Source organism: Hetaerina americana, unplaced genomic scaffold, assembly GCF_022747635.1.
Source record: "Hetaerina americana unplaced genomic scaffold, ioHetAmer1.1.p SCAF_10, whole genome shotgun sequence".
In the NCBI taxonomy this organism is placed as follows: Eukaryota; Metazoa; Arthropoda; class Insecta; order Odonata; family Calopterygidae; genus Hetaerina; species Hetaerina americana.
Genome location: NW_027286070.1, coordinates 66,264,752 through 66,285,685, shown reverse-complemented (window position 1 = coordinate 66,285,685; position 20,934 = coordinate 66,264,752). Strand labels below are relative to the sequence as shown.

The 20,934-nt window shown below is 37.3% G+C and overlaps 1 protein-coding gene across 1 annotated transcript; it reads left to right on the top strand.

Annotated features, from left to right (window-relative positions):
- Nucleotides 1–9,033: 9,033 nt before the first annotated feature.
- LOC139700191 (calmodulin) lies at nt 9,034–19,131 on the top strand. The gene is made up of 4 exons (XM_071598776.1): nt 9,034–9,321; nt 10,155–10,329; nt 11,665–11,907; nt 17,176–19,131. The coding sequence occupies exons 1-4, from the start codon at nt 9,319–9,321 to the stop codon at nt 17,202–17,204; spliced, it is 450 nt and encodes a 149-aa protein (XP_071454877.1). The 5' UTR covers nt 9,034–9,318; the 3' UTR covers nt 17,205–19,131.
- Nucleotides 19,132–20,934: the final 1,803 nt, after the last annotated feature.

Genomic DNA, 20,934 nt, shown 5'->3' with positions numbered 1-20,934 from the left:
CGCTCGCACGCACATAGGCCCCCTAGGATGCACACTGGCGCCCTCAACCACACACACACACGCACACGAAATCGCGCGGGAACATCCTCCCGAGTAAACGTGCATATAGTTAGTATACGCCAACCCCAGCCATCCCTCCACACACGGGAAACATTTCCACCACCAGTTAAAGCTACCTATGCATTAAGGGCTTTCGCAAGCTAGTTTTTCACTTAACGAACTCAATTTATCGCTCGCACGAGGGCGATCATGGATGAAAAAAATAGGAAAAAAATATTCTCTAGATAATTTATTTCTTATTACATGATGTGAGTTTGAGAAAGCTATCATCTATTTCTTATTTTACGAGCATTTCGCTTTCAGGTAATTTATTCCCGGAAACGATGTGAGAGCTGAAAGAGCGAAGTGCATGCAATAGAGGAAGTCCTCGTTCACGCGACTAGGTTCGTGTTCCGGCCAAACCAAGTCGGACAGCAGATCGACGGTATGTGGACAGCATTTTTTCAAAGGCAGGGGCGTGAAACCAACCAACCGATCCGGTTCGTTTCCGGGGTAGGTTTTGCAAAATTTTTCTCACCCTCGGAGCATATGCAAACGGGTGTTAAATGCTACTGAACCCCCCGTTCTGCGGACGGCGCAACGAAGCCATCTCTTCCGTGTGAGAGTTCACTCGGGTGGTCCACTCGGTTCCTGGCATGTAAGATGAGTAGGCCCTCACTCCTCACGAAATAGTAGTAATGATAACAACATTTTCAAAAAGCATTATCACGACTGTGTAAGTTGAATACTTTTTGAGACCATGAGTCCGGCAAGCTTTCTTTTCATTTTATTCTGCACAATCCAACCCCATTTGGGTTCAACACGAAATGGAGGAGACAAATATGATCAAGAGGGATGGAGAGAGAGGGTCTTCCCCAGACAATCGTCGAATCATAATGAGAATCCGACAATCGACGGAACACGATGACCTATGGCCAAGCTATACGCGATTTTTTTGTGAATGGTAACGCATATTATTGCATTATTTCACTGCGACAGTTAACGAGACCGGTCATTATTTTTTATTCTGTCAATCGCATGCCAAATCAAATTTTGAGAGATGTCCTAAAAGATTCACCTTAACATTATTTTCTTCGGCGTTAAAATTTTGAGAAAAAGATGAGGTCCCTCTAACACCCCTATATACCAAAAAGGGCGTTCGGGTAAAACCAACATTCAACGACCGGCCACGCTATTTCCCGAGGATCTCATTCCGTGCGAGGTAATGGTGTAAAAGGTGATGGGAACGTATTAATAACAAACGGGCGTATATTATGCGCCCCTTCTAATTATCCTGCCGCCCATCCGAATCTCTACCCCATCCCTCGAAGCAGCATCGCATCCGAGGGACGATCACTCCTGCCAACATAATAAACTCTGATATACCGACTACCTCCGGTGAGAGAGCTACTACTCGAATTGCCCAGCGAAACGAAGGCTATATTAATTTGATTGTGAAACTACAAACACGAAAAAGATAACTCTTCTTTTTTTTTAAAAAATCACTTAATGCGTCTTTTTAAACGATTCCACCTGGGGCGGGATCATGGGGTGCAAACTCCACCCTACCCCCTTTTCGATGGCAATTCCTAGGTGTGCCCTCACCGCGTCCTCGACCCCCTCCCTCCTCGTCTCCATTTTCCGCTTCCCGCCCTTTTAACCTTCACCTGTTTAAAGAGCCCAGCCAGAAATAAATGAGACGGCAAATAAAAAAAAATACGAGTACGTTAGATTATCAACCATTTTTTTTTATTTATTCAAGTCGGATCGGTTTGTCGGGTGAGTTTTTCGAGGGAAGAGGCGACCGGGACATTGGAAATCTCCGCAAAAATTTCGTTTACGCTCATCCCTCCGTCCTAGCCTCCCTTAATTGGCCGAATATTAATCTTCCCTCATTCCTCCTTCCTCCAGGGGCCGCATTCTTCTTCCTTGCCCCCACACTCTCTCCTCCTCCTCCACGCGAGGGCCCCCGGGGGAAGGGGGAGTGAAAGAAGAGGAAGGGACGATCGGGGAGAGGGAAGAAGGGGAGAGCGCTCTCGAGTCCTACCCCACCTACCCTGGCCACGTCCTAACCAACCCACCCGATTGTCCCTCCCCTAGTCCCACCGCCCACGGAAGGCGCGAAACCCTGAAGTCCAGGAGGGTAAGAGAAGCCCTCTCACATGCGCGAGACAAGGGTCGTCTTAACCCTCCCCCTAAGCCGGTCGTTGTAGGTAGCCTTGGCAGGCGTGTGCTTTTTCGTCGAGGGCCGATACATATACAGGACGAAAGGAGTAGCACACTATATATATATATATATATATATATAAATATACATACACATATATGTGTGTGTGTACATAGATAAAACTAAAGTGAAAGTCTCAAGGATGTGAATAATAATGTATATTAAGTTAGCAATAGCGAATAAAAACACAGAGACTCACACGTTTTCGAATTTTCGGCGGTCAAGCCACCTTTCTCAAGGAAGGGAATATTTGAAAACGAGTGAGTTTCTTTATTTTTTGTGTGTTTCTGTGTTTTTATTCGCTAGCACTACCTAGATATACATTATTACACAAACACACACATATATGTATACACACGGGGCAAAAATTGAGGGAAAGGGATGGACCGGGCACTTTAATGTTCGGCATGAGGGCATGGGTGGCTCGTTTCCTACCCCCACCCTCGTTTATTTCCCTCCGCTATTTCTCTTCGGGCGGGGCGAGGTGAGGATTTGGTGGAGAGAATAGGGTGAGATGGAGGGAGTGTAGCGATTTTTTTCGGCGAGGGAGGGAAGGGAGGCACGGGAAGGGGGTTTGAAGAGCGTCGGCGTCGGTGGGAAACAACGCCTTGTAACGGCGCCCGACCTCCCTCTTTTGTTTCAATGCAGGGCGGAGGAGTGTGGCGGTGTGGGGGGGGGGCAGGAGGGAGAGGAATTGAGTGAGAGAGAGAGAGAAAGAGATAGAGAGGGAGCGAGCGGCTTGTGCGGAGACCCACCACCACCGCCGAACTCTGCGCCATTGCGCGTTAGGGTCACGCAAACCTCGCCGCCAAAAAACGTCGCATATGCGACGAGAAATGCGTACATACGGACGTGGGAGGGGGGGCGGGGTGTGTACTGGTGGGAGGGAGGTCTGTGTGTTCATGTACGCAAGACCGAACCCTTCCTTCCCCGTACTTTCGCCCGAAACTCTTTTTAAGCTCCTTCCACCACCCTCCGGAGTCGTCACCGAAATAAAAATATCAACTTTCCCGACCTTAAGGGCTCAGGGCAAGGGTGAGGGTTCGAGTGTGGCACGGCCGTGTGCAGGGAGGAGTGCGAGGATCGCGCACGGGAAAGAAAAATTATTTTATCAATTACGACAGTAACGGAGGGGGAGGGGGATCGAGATGGTGCGGTGGCTAACGTACTGGCTTCCCACCCTGAGGGCGCGGGTTCAAATCCCGGCGGTGTTGAATATTTTTCAGAGGTATCTCGATCCCTACTTGAGGTGCTTTGTGGAGGGCACTTTGAGTGAGTGCGGCGTCCGTCGGATGGGACGTTAAGCTGCGGACCCCTTGGCGCCTTTCGTAAAGAGTAGGCTAATGCCGACGCCGGGTTTCTCTCCACCCTTCATCCTTTCCTGTCCATCCCCTATGGCGCAAATGACCTTAGCTGTCGGTCGCCTCCCCTAAAAACTACTACTACTACGGAGGGGGAATGGAAGGGCGTACACCGTCCTCTCTCGGGAATATGACTAAAAATTTCTTTCTCATTTTACATCATTTTAATTCGATCTTCGGTATCGTGAAGGCCCGAAAACGTATATAAATATATACTTCGATCCAAGATGACGGTGTGACGTGCTTTTGTATTCTACTTCTTCAGTCACGTAGCCCTGAAACCAAATTCGAAAATGATTTGATGATACGGGGGCGGCTGCATTTATTTCACTCGGTGCGATAAAAGCTAGTCATGCGAGGTAAAATACATGAAATAGCACCATTGGTGGACGGAATGGAATTAATTCTATGCTAATTCAAGCCTCATTTGGCCTTGTCTCACGTGTTCTACATCTTAAACCCGGGAATGCTTTCGGAACCTATTCCCTTTCTAGCAAATTAAGCTTTGTCAACGAGAGAATAAGTTTATTGCGTAATAACATGCCTAATGATTGGCAAAAATCTTGATTGCTCTCCGAGCCCCTTTGGAGACTTGATTCGCACGGCGACGATTCACTGTGTTTCTGGTGCAATCATCCTTAAGGAGTTGATTGTTGAAGCGAAATCCATCCTCGAACACGTCTTCTGCATGAAAGGCGTTTTTCTAAGAGTCGTGCATCCCAGAAATACAGTGGGAGTCATGAATAATGCAATAAGTCCCTGTATGGAGAATTTCGTGAATCTAGGTTGTCTTCTATTCAACTCGCTTTGTTACGATAATCCTGGGTTGTCGTGTGTACAGAATTATTTTGATAGGAAAGCACTCACTTGAAGGTTATTCCTTGAGACTTGCATGCAATGCCCGAAGAAGCTAAACCGGTGGAACCACCTGTTAAGAGCTTTATTTGAACTGGCATGATCAAGACCGCAAACATTTTTCTATGCAACGGAAATATATCTGAAGTTCGGTATGGGGATAAAATAAGCAATTGCCTCTTGCAACAGCGAAATCGCAGTTGCCGGATACATTTTCCCGATCATAATTTAAAACGTATTTTTAGTAGAGTTTTGTTGACGAGAGATTAATTTCATCTCTTCCGTACTTGGAGGTACAGTGGTTAATATTGTTGGTCCATAGGGAAAAAAATTATAAAAATGGTTATCATCGACAGTAGGGTAGTTTTTGCTCCATTTCCAATACTACAGTTTGACATAAGTGACAAAAGCTCTCCCACTGCATTGAAAAAAAAACAATTTTATTTACGAAATAATTTTGAAGAGGGTCGCAGGTGGAAAAAATAATGATAATAAATAATTAGTCATTTTTTAAGTGGTGAAAAATAATCTCCATCGAAACAAACAGATTTTAACACATTTAATGTTCGAATCGATAGAAAAGGGGGCGAATGGAATTAGTCATCAACTAAAAACTTAAATAACATAATTTTTTCTGTGCTTCTACTTCGTGCATCACTTATTTCGCGCTAGTTGACGCACACGCTGGCTATTATGTGACAAAGAATGGCTTGATTTGAGGAATAAAATTACATTTTCAATTAACAATATTCTTCTTTTGAAGAGTTGATGCAAAGTGCACACTCATTTCCATATCCTTTATGCGCTTAGGCAAAAATGTAGCCGTCTTCCATAGCGTAGAAGGTATTGATTAGTTTGCGGTTTTCTTTGGGCCTGAGCCCTAATTATAACCGCAAAATTTATCAGTTTTTGCAATCTGCTTGGTGCAGCTTTTAGTAAGTTTTCTGGAAGCGGATAAAGCTAACATTCTTTTGGTCCATTTTGTTGAGTCTATAACAACTTAATATTGCCGGTATTTTTTGCCATCAAGTTGAAAAAAAAAACACAGAACTGTAGGGTTGTGCGTCCAGCGTCGCTCACATGCACCCCGACCTAAGGTAATATCACATAGCTGCAACAAGTTGATCCTTGAATTGCACACACGTTCATTTAGGCGTAAGTGAAGTAATTTAAAACTTTGAAATGAACTGCACTAAATGGATGACCTCTATGGTTCTCTAATTAACCAAAAGCCTATGATAGGTCATTAGTATACATTTGAATCCTTCAATTGACATCCCATTCTCATTGATTAGTCAACAGTGCCCCAGATAAAAAATGAACCCACGAAAATATGTGAAAAGTAAGTGAAAGAAATAAGTGAATTTAGGGTAAATCTCATGCATATATCTCTCACGATATTCGCAGCAGATGAGTCTTGAAACAGATTTCGAAAAGTGCTACACATAGTGTCTCCGACATGTGTTACACTTCCCACTGGTGATTATAAAATGAATTTTAACGATATATTTTCTTATGTGATCATTTCAATAACATCAGTACATTTCACGCAAAAATGGAGACCTGGTCAGTAAGTGCAAATTACCCATTAAGATAACCAAATTTCTGAAACACAAAAAAGTATAAATAGCCCAAGTAATGTGGCCTCTCCGAAACTGAAGAATTTACATTCCGTCCATTTCATGTTTTGCGCTTGTTTTATAGTACACGGTAAAGGAATACCTGCTCAATTAAAAAGACAAATTGCAATGCTGTGGTAAAATACGCCAGATTCATCCATTTTCCGTTCAACCTAGAAATCATAAAATATTTGCTTTCAACAGGTTCAGGAAACAGAACATGGGTATGCACATATTACATACAATTCTGTGTGAAAGCATCTACCACCAAAAATACTGATGAACTCTATGAAAATAATCTGGAATACAATTTCCGTGACTATACATCATTGCAAGACAAAATTGAATCTCACTACTTCCGACATGTTCAATCATTTACTGAATCCAAAACCTGAACTATTCTGCCAATAGTCATGACAACATCATACTGTATATTAAATTCTCAATACCCTGGTCCAGTAATGATCGATCAAAAATCACAAAATATCTTTTACGGAGCAATTAATATGTTAACATTCATTTGTCATGGCAACAAAACAAATAATTCCTGCAAAGTAATTAAATTATGGAACCCAGATATGATGGGAATGATAAAAATTAAAAATTGTCAAGGGTGAGGTTTTAAAATTAGTTTTTCAAAACTTAACTCACTCAAGAAAAAAAAACAAAAACTTTGGCACTGCACCTCTGACGATGACTTTCACCACATTTGGTGCATAATAATGTTAACATATCAAAACAAAAAGAGGACTGTGTATTCCAACTAACACATACCGTATAAATATGATCTCCGAATGTAAAAGATAGCCTCAAATTGTCTAATTCCTTCGTTAAAATTCAATGTTACTAATTCCATACTTGATCAGAGTCAATGCAAGTATTTTCACATTATATCTGCAAGATAGTTCATTTGCGGGGAACTCTCAGACTATACATGATAATAATAAATAAAAGAATAAAATACAAGCACAGATTTGGCAAGTGATGTCCACCAAATTACGATTATTGTTGATGCTGGAATAAACCACAACCATTAAGAACAATATTATGTTTAGTTAGATCCGCGTTCATATTTATGGCTTGGCCAATCTACAAAGACCTTCCGTAAACACCTAGAAATCCAAATGCTCGGTGCATGACACAAGTTATTTTCCAATGCAAAAAACTAATTAACTAACACAGGCTAATTAGTTCAAATATAATTCATGAAATGTTTCCTTATTGGCAATTTTCTCCTGTCCTAGGCTTTTAATGAATATTAGATTCCCTAAAAATGAAAAAAATAATAAATGAGCTAAAATTTTTAAAATAAATCATCATGAAAGAAATTTTAAGTAAGAACTTAGGAGAATGTTACATAAACAAAACAACATAATATAGAAGATACACTACACTAACAGTTGGATAACACCTCTAAATTCTATTACAAAGAATCCAGTATTGATAAACATCAAAAGAATATGAACAGACTAGATGGGCTGTCAACGGCGATAATCTAGTCAACTTAAACATTCGAATTGTTAATAGCAATGTACAACTAGATCAAACCCATTGCCACTTAATAGTTAGGGTAGACATGGGTACATGCCTGTAAAAAGGTTTGTCCGAAAATGTGTTACTTATAATTGAAGAACACGCTTTGATTTAACATAGCTAATAGAAAATCACTGACCCTTTTACCTAAGAGTTATTTAAAAAATTCACTCGAATCAAATTAGGACATCAAAAAACAGATAATATTTTGCAAAGCACCTGAAGTTACAAAACAACGCAGATCAAAAGGTAAAATCTATGCTAAATGATATTGCAACACTCGTGACATCCTCACTTTTCCACCCGTATGTTGAATAATAATCACGTGAGTAAATGTAGTTACCTATCTTATCGCAAAAAATATATTTATCTATTTATCACAACCATTTGCTAGTAGCAAAGATTCGGCACACAACTATTCAACTTGCAATCAGAAGTTTATCTACGATTAAGTATGTCAACTATATTACCTCAGGCCTATAAACATTCGTAATTTTCCCGCCATATCTACCTACAGGTTCGCCTAAATTTCCGGTGACGTATCAACAGGTAGTGAAGACATCTTAGGCACAGCTTCCAAGTCAAATATCCAGCATCATTCACGCTGAAATACTCGACGTAGTTTAAGAGTAAACTCAAAACAGCACGAAAAAATAATTTCTCTTCCTCGACAACGTAGCACTCAAATCGATATGAAAATGAGAAGATGAAACAATTTCACCGAAGTATCAAAATAAAAGAATATCACTAACAGAAAAAAGCAAAATCAGTCATGCAATGAATAAATATTAATATACACAAAGTCAAAAGCGAATCACTAAATGTCAAAATATATAAACAAGGATCAACACAAATATTAAGAAAACTAAAAAATAACTACCCACCCTAACAGATTTCATTGGAAGAATTCACTTCACAGCGTCGTCACCAACAACGATAATTTATAATACCGCAAAACTAAAAAGGTACATTATAATAGAGATCGAGCACTGAAGTTATGTGCAGAAACCTCGAAAAACAGTCTTCGCGTGAACTTTCACTAATCTTCTCGTCAAAATAATAACGAAAATTATCACGTTAAATTTATTCAAAGTAAAATGATGAAGAATATAAAAAGTAGGCGTTTATTTAATAGCACCGTATTTCAAAAACATCATGAAAGCCACCATGTCGAACTAAGTCGAGACCCCGCCCCACAAAACTTCATATCTTCATTCGCCGGCGCAGAACGCCGGTCTGACTCCAAACCCCGTCGACTGTACACATCAGTGCTTGACGCATTGCAGGTGCGTACCAGCCAATCAGAAGCGAGCTTAGTTTGGACGTTGGGGGAACCGACAACGAAGTCTTGTAAACAAGACCGCACCCAGCACCTATAAAGCCCATTCACTTGCGCATGTGAAATTTAATCCACGTTCTGTGCTCGAATTTGGTGGAACTCAGACGGAAAAGGTGCAACATATGAACAGTTTTGTGCTTCCCAGATGTTTTAGTTTCTACTCGGGGAACTATTTAGCGTGTGTAACGTTTCTTCTCTGAAGGTAATTGTTCGGCGGAGGTATACCGAACTGTGTTTACCGTGCGGCTCCTCCATTCGAAGCATTTCGTGTCACCGGGTGTGTGGTGTCGGTATCGGTAGGAGTGGAGATTTCGAGAAGGTAGAAGAATCCGCGAAGAATCTACGATGGTGAGTGTTCAATCATATTCATCGTGTATTTTAAAACGTGTATAGAAGAGAAATGATTCACATTTCGCTTATATTTTACTATTTGAAGCGATAACCGTCGATTGCGGAACATAGCGGATTGAGTCATTCCGCGGAAGTGCAAAATAGTTTTTTAGCGTTTCTTATTCCCTCTTAGGTTTATTTTCGGTGTTATATTGTGTCTCTGTGAATAGTTTCATTGCATATCCTTCATAATAAGTTTTCGTGGAACTATTGTGTTGGCGTGCATAGACCTATTTCATCTGCTGCGGAATTTCATATTCAAACGATTAACGGTTACTGTGCCTTCAAACGATTTATGGCGAATTACATCGGAATATTACTCGTTTTTGGTATTGATGGAACATTTTGACGCATAGTTTCTGCACTGCAGTTAAGTTCATTGGGTTGGATCAATGTTGGCTACCGGTAAAGAAAGGACGTGGATAAAGACAGTGAAACGTTATACGTGTGAATTGATTGATTAGGGTTGAGTTATAATGTAATTTGTTGTTAATATTTCGCAAAATGACTTGAACTACATTGTAATTTGCACTTTTTGATCGACCACTAATTCCGTTCGTGTCAGGGAAGCAATTGTTACGTATTTCATGAACGTCTGCAATTTAATCATATTTTATTGTAGTTTCACGATCGGGAGGTTGTGCACGCAACATTTTATTTGATTTGGTGCGACATTTTGTTGTCGTGAAGTGGAATATCTTGCCGTAGTTTAGCGCATTCGCTTGGTCCAACGTTTTAATTTGGAATTCTCGATTTCGCTGGTTCGCTTCAAATCGTTTCGTTGCTTACAGGCTGACCAATTGACCGAGGAGCAGATTGCTGAGTTCAAAGAGGCATTCTCTTTGTTCGACAAAGATGGTGATGGTACGATCACAACCAAAGAGTTGGGGACAGTAATGAGGTCACTTGGACAGAACCCCACAGAAGCGGAACTACAGGATATGATCAATGAGGTGGATGCTGATGGTATGTCAAAATTTGATTTGCCTAAGCCAGTCTTATAGTATGTTTTTCTTGACATAACTTTATTTGCCGATGCTTACAAGTATTTTGCGGATAGTAGTAGCAGTTTATTTTTAAACGTGAGTAATCGCCCCTCACTGTTAATTTGGTATACCTATTTTATCAAATGCATTTGCTTCGTTTCACAGCAGATGTCTCGAGTATAATTTCCTAGTGTTGTGTGTCCCTAGCTTTTCTGGGTTCGGGTATTTTTCTTAAGAAACTAGTACGTATAATTCTGGTGTAGGAAATTACGTGGTTTATTGCAGTGTTTAAGGCTGTAAATGTTACCTAATGCCGTTGAACCGATTTCATTGTGATTTAGCATTTTGCTATCAGTGAATACTAATTTAGCTATCGTATCCGTTAAATCATTTTAATTTCATATCTTGATCGATTGACTTGGCCAATAAGGTCTTGTCTGTGGTACATTAAATCGTGCAGTTTAAAACTAATATGTAGTTGTGCTATTGCGACTAAGCTTCAAAGATATTATCCGCAAGTCAAATCGACCCAAATTTACGAATTCATTTGCAAAGAAAGCAAAGAGCACCGCCCGTATTCTTAAGGTGTGGTTTTAGTTTCCGGGTAGATACGTGTTTTGGGTGTGTTAATTCTCAAGTAACGTGAGATGTAATTCAATGTCAGTCTGTTAACGATTTCTCAGTATTAATTTGATTACTGCTAATATGAGATAACTTTTTCTAAATGGTCGGGGCCTTTACTTTTTATTTACTTGTATGAATATCTACTAAGAATATCTACTACAAAGAATTTTCGCAAATTACTTAAAATATCAATTATTATCGATGTTTTTAGGATTAATTTGAAAAGTGATGCCTATTTCAAGCTGTGAAGTTTTAACTCAAAAGTGATAATTTCCTCGTTGATACGTATACGAATTTGACACCCGATTTTTATTTCTTTCACAACTTGTAGAAAATGGTTGGTTTTTCATAATTTTCTTTCTTCCATTTTCCGAGTCTGGTCACTTAATTTGTTTTTGATACTTGTATTTTTAATGAGTAATGTGCACGAGGAAAGAAATATAGGTGGGCGTTCATTTTATATTTGAAATTAAACTATTCTTGGGGTATATCTGTTTTATAGATAGCCTAGGTTTGTGCCATCATGAGAGGGGGTTTTGTTGATCTCTGTGGAAGGTGTGATATGTATGTTTTACATAAAATCAGTTTTGGTAGTTGTTAATGGCTTAAAAATTAAACTGGAAGTTTAATTAGAAATATTTTCTGAGAAGCACAAAGTATTATGTGGCTAATAATTGAAATTTAATTTTAGGTAATGGCACAATTGACTTTCCTGAGTTTCTTACAATGATGGCGAGGAAGATGAAAGACACAGACAGTGAGGAGGAGATTCGGGAGGCATTCAGGGTGTTTGATAAGGATGGTAATGGCTTTATTAGTGCAGCTGAGTTGAGGCATGTCATGACCAATCTTGGAGAGAAGTTGACAGATGAGGAGGTGGATGAGATGATTCGTGAGGCAGATATTGATGGTGATGGCCAAGTCAACTACGAAGGTAAGACAGAGAAATATTTAACAATAGTTCAGGTCGATATCATCATTTATGTATTTGATTGCTTTATGAAAGTATAATTTGTAGCTAATATGAGTGTTTATGATTAAGTTTCGGAATGAAGTTTATGGTTTAATTAGGACCATGTTTTCCTTATTTTGTTCTGTTTTAAATGTTGTTAGGTACAAAGGACATACTGGTTAATTGGATGTTTCAGTTTGTCTCTGCTGGTTGAACTTATTTTGTCATTCAGTAGTAAATGGTAGGTTAGAATTTAAGTTGAAACTAATATTAGTTCTTTTTAGTTCTATTATAAACTTACAGATCGTTTTCCCATTTATGCTCACTCAGGTTACTATATGTTTAAAACCTTGTTAAGTTGATTGAAGTTTACAAATTCACATACTTATCTTTTAATAATCATGTGAGCATAACATGCCAAATGAAACTCTTTCATAGATAGCACACTAGAATTATTTCTCAGTGAATAAAAGTGTGTTGGGTCAAGGTAAGTCAAATTTAAATATATCTAATGTTAATTAATTATTGTGATTTTAAATTTTTATTTCAGCCCTATTATTAAATCAATAAAATAGAGGTGTTAATTGCCCTGACTATAATTCCCTGCTAGGATTCCTAAAAATATCTAAAGTAATCACTACATTTTGAGTTTTTTAAAGGCTTATCTTTATTTCCTTGTTGCTTTCATATCATCCGTAGTTTAAGGTCTTATTAATTCAATTAGTTTAAATGTGTGCATCATCAAAGTATTAATATGATTTCTCATTTGACCCAAAAATTTCATTGTCCAAATTAGGAGTCAGGCTAAGTACCCAGGTAACTGAAAAAAATTGATTCCTTAAAATATTTTATCTGTACTTTTAAACTAACCCAAAATGCCCCACTCTTGGTTGACGTATTTTATTAAATATCTCAATTGTGGATACTGTGATATTCTGTGCTCATATAGTGTCAATCAAAACAATATTTAATTAAAGTTATTTGCGCGTTGATGAGTATAAGCAAAAATTGCTCATCCTAAATTCAGTTTTTCGCAAAGCACACCTTAATGTGACCTAAAATTCGATTTGAGAGTAGTAAAAGGTTTTTGTCTGGCAAAGGCAAATAGAAGTTTATTTGGTCAGGAAACACGATGGCTAGTACCTTGCATTGAATTTTGTGTATGCAGTTTGGGTATTTGCTAAATTTTGAACAATTCCTACCTAGAAATTGTAGAACTTACACATTCCACTGGTAGGTGTGACTGTAAACTTTGCTATGGAAATATTTTGAATATCTTTAATTCAAGTTTCCTTTGTGGCAGTTCATAGAAAAAATTACTCATTATGGATTACATAGATCGCTTTTTCAGTTTATAATTTTGCATATTTTGTGATAATTGTAAATTATTTGAAATTATTTGCTGGGCTGGTTATAAATGCACTTAAGCCTTAAAAGTTTGCCATTTATTCATTTGACTGATATTTTTGAAGAAGTATTTTCTGGTATTTATGCTTTACATATATTTTATCCTGATAGGAATGTTTAACTTCTTAATGGTTTTGCCTAAGTGAAATATTTTCCAAAGCTTCTTTCTGTTCACCTAACCATTAATTGGGTTAAGAAGGAATATCCATACCAAATAACTATGTTGTCTTTTCATTCGCTTCAATGCAGACTTTTCTTCTTCCAGATTTCCGTGCTCTTGCTCAAATAATTTTCAGTCGATGTTCAGGGACGTCTAGTATCCAAACTTAGAAGCCCTAGGTGGTCAGTGCCTTTCAGTGCCTTATGGAATGTTATTTGCCTCCTACCTGTATGGTTGTCCGTAGGACCCCTGCCCCCCTAGAGTGCTGAACCCTTCAAAAGCTTTGGAAGTTGATTCACTGATTGCTTTTGTTTTTGGACATCTTTTTGTTTGAGCTCCAGGAGATGTTTTTGTTAATGCTGGTGACTGTCTCATGAGGTTACTTTTTGAATGATGAAATTGGAAATAATTCTACTATGAAACTGAACCAGTCTCTTAATGGTTGAATGCTAACTTTGATTGAGTATTTTCGGGTGAAGTAAATTCCTCTTAACACTTATACACAAACAAGCATGGTTCACTAGGAGGCTGGTTGTCTTTTCTCTGGTGTTCGTAGCTCGAATGAGTCCTAAACATAATTGGTGAGGGAGGGATTTGGAACCTCAACACCATTGGCCACCATGAGAAGTATGCATGTGTTTGTAGTAGCATCAGCAGTGTGTAGCTGAGTTTGATGAATGTATTTAATTTAGGATTAGCTGTTAATGTGTGGTTTTTATTTACATATTGCTTAGCTTTGCTAAATCATTGGTACATTAACACTTTCTTTGACTTCCTATTATATCCCTTTTCTGTAAAGTTTTAGCACAGTGAAATATTAAGTTTTAAAATACCCATTCAGCATTCACATAATTTTTTTTAACCTCTAATAGTTATCAGCAGTTTCTTCATTGTTATCCCAGGTATCTCTTTCTCAGCTTAGTGGACTTGATTTGCTAGAGGTAGATTAATTTGGCTTATGAAATTACACGGGTGATACTGAAGGCTGTTTGTTTCCAATTTTTTTACTTTGACACTGCTTTGATAGTCATATTTCCGAAGGTCCTAGATCAATAATTAGTTCACTTACAAAAACAGAGAGGCTCATAATGGGGTGAAGATAAAATATTGTTCTTAGAGCTTTAGTAGACTTGAGCTGTGTGTGTGCCACATTTTTATACGTTGTTTTACTTAAGGTTTGAGTTTTAGTTACTATTTTGTACAGGTTTACTTAAGGTGGTGATGTGTTTTTTTTCTCTTTGCAAATTGTGCATTTTTGCTTTGCCTTTTGGATTACTTTCTATGACATATTTTATTTGTTACTACACCTGAACTGGGTTAAGTTTTTGTGCTTTTTTCTTTTGGAATACTTTCTGTTTTTATTTTATGGTGCTCATCATTTAGTTATTTAATTATCACCGTCTAAGATGTTTAGTAGATGTGAATAATTTTTCAAGCAGTATGTGTAGTGGCATAATGGGGTTTGCCTTCTTCCTCCACTACAATTGTGTATCGGCATGACAACATTCATTCTTCTACTTAGTGATTCAGATATTTTATAGCTTGTAATAAGATGTAGTTGTAGTTTCTCACAGGTGGGTTAGTGGACTGCCAGTCAAATAGTTTTCCTTTTTATTAATCTTTATTTTTATAAAATTTTCCTGTGCACATCGTTTCCAGCATTAAATGTCTACCAGGTGTAATCTTCAATGAAGCTGCTTTGGGGTAATGGGGATCCTTTCAAGTGAATAAAATGGTCTATTTTTTATCTATGTAAAATACATTTCTGCTTGATAATTTAATATGTATGAGTAAACTTTTTTCACCTCATCCTATTTCCAAGGCTTTTAATATAGATTTCCGTGGTAATGTAATTTTTCTCATATTGTTCATTCATCATCTCCCTACTCACTTTAACTTAATTATGCTTTTTGGATATGTATTTTCAGGGATTTTGTGAAATATTTGTAGTCTCTTGATGTTTTTCCATGCACCTTCTATGGTTTCTATGGACATTTTGGTCAACTTGCTGGCTGGCTGTACACATTTTTAATTAGGGTTGTCCTTTCTTCAAATAATGTAAAACATATAAGATATCTAGTTGGAATTTGGAATACTCTATCATTTTAAACAAATTATTTAAAGTCTTAATTGATGTTTGTGAAGGCAGACATCATACAGCATAATAGCAGACAGAATAGCTTTTTTCTACAACATTTTTATTTTTAATCTTTATGATTCTTTGTATTGTGTAGTTCTATTTTAAACTAGTTATTTGTAATCATAACATGAGTGAATCTTTTATAGAATAATTGAACTATAATGTACCAATTTTTATTTAGCAATGGGAAACAGCATTACCGGCTGCTGAATATGTTTTAATGAGGCCCTTGTTTTTAGATTTTTTTATTTATTTATATTTATTTATATTTTTGATTCACTGTCTGTACATAAAAAAATATTAATTTTTTAGTGTTGAATTACCACCGTGCCATTTAATTTATGCATTATGGTTATTCTTATGGAATTATTTTTATAGAGAATGATTTCTTTCAAGGGAGATATTTTGTTTAGAAATTAATTTGAACTAAGGGTTAAGAGTGACCCTACATTTTCTATATTTAATTGTAAATGTATATTATGTTTTATGCAATTATTAAAGTTAGAGCTCCTAATAAAGGGGCTCTATGATTGGACCTGCTACAGAAATTCCAAACATGTGGTTCACAGTTGGGTAAATTTGTCAAATTTCTTGGAATGGCAAAATGGAAATAACAGCTAAAATAATTACTCAATGAATTTAATCTAATCATGCCTCTATTTTTTTTTTTTAAATAACTGCTTCAGTTTTATTTAACTTATCATGAATATGGTAAAAGTCATGTCATGTTTTCTGAATGACTTGTCGCACTCATGTGCATTTTGCTAGCTTTTAGCTGCAAAATGCATGGAGGTGTCAATTTTAATACTTACTGTAAACAGGCATCGGTGTGTATGTCTTAACTCATCTTTAGTGTGAATGAATAGGTGTTAGAAAATCAATAATGACCATTTTTGGCTTTGAAATTTTTGAATGTGCTTATTTGTCAAAAACCTCATGTTTTTGCACACCTGCTTGTACTGTTAGCAGAGGCTTAAATGCACAGAATGACTTTTATGTCTAGTGTTTTAAATTATTTTCCTGCAAAGTTGTTAGCATTCACACTCAATTTACAGTGGATGTTTTTCTGATGTCGTTTCATTTTAATCAGTAGGTAAATTGCCATAAATACTTAAGGGAAGTCTTTTCTGCATCAGGATTTTTTCTTGCTTTCTCAGTTTTTCATTTCAAGGTGTTGCCTTGATTCGCTGAAGTTGAATAGTTTTCTGTTGTGTAGTGTTAGGAAATAATAAAACTGCTTGTTGCCAAAGATAGTTGTTTTGTAAGTATTTTAATTCCTTGAATGCAGTATTTGATGTCACAATTAAATTCTAACAATTTCGGAATTAATTGTAGTGGCTTGATTTCTATCCTGAATAATATATCAAGTATAAACTGCAAGTCGATAACATAGACACGCTGGCATGCCATCACTATGATGGCTGGCTGTTTTGTCATGTAACTCTGGCAACCATTTGTAAAAATACATGAGTAGTAATCTAAGGTCAATTAATATGTAGCTTGTGTGTGTCAAGTGTTCATGCTAAATTGTAATTAATTTCAGAATTCGTCACCATGATGACATCAAAGTGAAAAGTGATGGGCCACCCACATCGTGATGCCAGAAGATGGAGGAGTTGGAAGAAGAGGAGATTGATCAAGGAGGGCTGAGGGTGAAGATGCCTGTGTTTTATTGATAAAAATTGAATGAAAAATTCAAGTCTGCATTTCTGCTTTCCATTCTTACACTGAAAATGACAACACTAATTGGAGAAGTAGCTGGTACTTTCAAAACATATATGCAGGAGGAAGCCGTGAGCAGTGATTTGCCTTTTGGAAGTGGTAAAGGGACCTGGTACAAAGTATTTATGTTCAACCTTTTGTCTCTTCACAAACCTCCCTCCACTGAATCCTTGACTCAGTCACCTTGCCAGTGACATTTTTTTTTTAAGTTTTCTGTTTGGGAGTTCCCATTTTTGGCATTAATTGTTTAATGAAAGTATCTTGTTATTGATGGACTATTCCATTGAGTTTTTGTTTCCTGGTGTATAATTTCTTCTACAGTGCGTTGGTCAATGTGAATTTCTGGAACTGGCTGCTAGAATTGAGTGAATGATTTGTTGGAGGGTTGTTATTGAATTTGGCCCTGTAAGGTTGTTGCTGGGGAGGTAAGGGTGGGTGGCAAGGGTGTACTGTTGGTATTAGTTTGTGCAAGAGTGGTCATGTAAATTTTTGTAAAGAGGAGATATAACCCATACGCTATTGCCCAGTCGTTTTTTAATCGTGATTTTATTGAATTTATCATGTTTTAATTGTGAAATTTGTGTCTATAAGTAAAGCTATGAAGATCAATTCTAGGAGAGGAGTTTTATGTGCTCTGTTGTCGTAGCCATTTATCGAAATAAAGGGGAGAGGAAAAAAGGCAATGTAGATGAAAATTCTTTGTGCTCCCAAAATTACATTTTTTAAAGTTTTTTTAGTCTTCTCTGATAATTAACTTTCCTGTCCAAGCTGTGTCAATATGCCGTGTTTGCTTCTTTTCATTACTATTGTTAGGATCAAGTGCTTGTTCCTGTTGCCCCGCAGTTTATGAAATCTTGTTTGCGGTGGTTCGGGGAAGTTTGCACAATGGCCTCTTTATCGGTTCTAGATGCTTTGTGTCTGGCAACCGTTCCCTCTCCCCTATTTGTGCTCTTGCAATTTGTAAGCTTCTTTCTCACTGTGTGCGCATCCCAGCGTGTGTGTACTTGTGCGTGTGTGATGAATGGTAGGCAGGTGGAGTCGACCCTCGTAGCGATTGGGAATGTATGCGATTTATTCATCTGAAGAGAAAGTTACACAACCTTCTACGAAACGATGGCGGTGCGGTGGGTGTGGGAAAAGTGTATTGGTGCGAGGGTCATTTGTTCGAAAAGAAATTTGGTGGTACTTGGAAACCTTAGTGTTTTGAAATGTTTTCTGTGTCCTTGCACATGTCTATTGGAATTGGAAGAAATATTTTTGGTGCCCCCTCCCCTTGTTCCCATCCCATTCCTCCCTCTGCACTGAGTCTTGTTTCCTGTACATCCATACACGATTGAAGGGGTTGGGGCAATCAGCTGGCTATGATGGTTGCAGTGTTATAAGGAAATTTGGAAAGGAATGGTCACATAATGGCATACAAGATTATAGAGGTTATCATTGAGAAGTGAACATTTTTGTGGCAAGGTTTTGGAGCAGGAGTGGACCAGAGGACTTTCAATATTAGAGAGCGTGTGTCGGTGTCTTAACTGGTCCTAATTCAAGAGGAGAGTAGACATTTTTTCCCTCTCTCTCTTTCTCTCATAATCTACATCCCGAGAGGGGTTTAAGAAAGGGTGCAGATGCATTTGAAATCTGCCCCTTCCCACCCATCTCGGCTGTTTCCCAAGAAAATCTTGGGATGATGGTTTAAATACTTCCTCCACAGCCTTGTTTACTGTATTTGGTGACCTTAGATTGCATTGAATATAAAAGACAAAATAAATGTGTTTCATCATTATATAGAGTTTTGATTTGCCTTATAGTGTTTTATCAGTTGGTAGATATGTTTATGACAGGCAAAGTAACATAAATTTGTTTGCTTAATGACAAGAATTTGACAAATGTCATGCTCACAAGGCATCGTGCACTTAAGCATTCAGGACACTTCAATGGGACTAATTTCAGGGCTCATGTTACTGTTTTCTCATTTGAGTGTTATCAAATTAAATGGCTAAAATTTCAAATTTAGGTCACTTGTCTGTATTTGATAAATTGTTAACTTTTTCATAATGGGCTAAGGTGTTCCATTGTTGCACTATGCTGTAAGTTGCCGTACTTAAGTTTCATGCAGCATTCCTCTGCGGCAGTTTTCACCATATTATTAATGGAAATATGAAGATAACCTTAAAAATATTATATCTATTATTCATTGCTTAAAATGAGCATTGTCTATTATCATAATTGATTGTTTTTATAGTCTACACTAAACATTTGTATTAGGCATGAATTTTATTGGTGTGGAAGTGCTGATTTATTAAGTGGAGGAGCTGTGATAAATATATGTACGGGGAAATTCTTAAAAATCCAAAAATTTAAGAATTGAACTGCATGAGCTAGGTAGTTACATTTTCTGGGTTTGGAAGTTATCAATTGTTGCAGTAAATACTTGTGAGGAGAATTTTTAGATTCTGAAAGTGGTATATGGTGAGTTGGCCAGCTCCAGCCAGTATAGTTGCAGTGTGCTATCAGTATTTTACTCTCTTAGAGCTGTGAAGAGAAGGCCAGTTAAATGTATTGGATAAGATCTTTGGCAAAGTATTTGAAAACCTTGCTATGGGTTTTGTAAAAGTTACCAGCTATTAGCTTTAATTACTGTTTGTGGTTATTGGCTAATCCAGGCACAGCAAAAGTAATAGTCTAAATTCTTAACATTCACATACTTCTAAGAAAGGGCGTTTTCACTACTAATTTAATTCAGCCATGACATAACAAGAAATAGTGTCCATGGTGGTGCTGTGTTTAACAATGATATCAGTAATTACATTGATATAATGTTTAAGATGTTGTTTTCTCTGTGATATTTTACGTAGATGCCTTCAATAATCTTGTTAAATGGTGACAAAGACTTTGTTTTTTTTCCGTAGCAAATACCTCATGGCAAACTTGTTACTTTTTTATCCACCTCAGAATTTCTACATAGAATCATTATTTTAGACATAGGCCTATTTCCTTAGCAATTCAGTGTAAAACAATCCATGATTCATAATTCTGTTCTGATTTCAAATCTTATGGTTTCATATAAGGAAATGTTTCTCAAATAAAGGAGCAGGTTAGAAGTCTGCATTTTTCAGTACAACCATTTTGTCTTGTTTTTTCTTCGTATATAGAAGATTGGCATCATATGAGATTTCAATGTGATTATTTGCTAATGTTTCAATATATTCTTTCTGGTGATTGAAATGAGTTAATCTATGAGTACTATCATTGTGTACGATATTTTTATGATGCTCTCAAAGGAGCTCTGGGGTTTTTGTTAATTTCTCTACAAGAGGACAAAGTAGTTTCTATTGCTGTATACTTTCCCAGTTTTGGGGAAATCCCATTCTTGCTCCTCTTATAACCAAAGATGGCCTTTTGTTTGATATGGGAAGGAAATCATATTTAGAGGGAATGTTAAACTGATCAAAAGTATTTCATTGTAAAAGATTTTCAAAATCATTTATCTGTACAATATAAGCTTATATAATTTACTGTCTAAATATTTTTGGTTTATAGAACTTAAGGGAGCCCACAATTTCCAAACTGTAAAGGACTAGTCATA

Coding starts and splice junctions, on each gene's coding strand:
- LOC139700191 (XM_071598776.1), top strand. Junction 10,330..11,664: donor CAATGAGGTGGATGCTGATG/GTATGTCAAAAT, acceptor ATTTAATTTTAG/GTAATGGCACAATTGACTTT. Junction 11,908..17,175: donor TGGCCAAGTCAACTACGAAG/GTAAGACAGAGA, acceptor AATTAATTTCAG/AATTCGTCACCATGATGACA.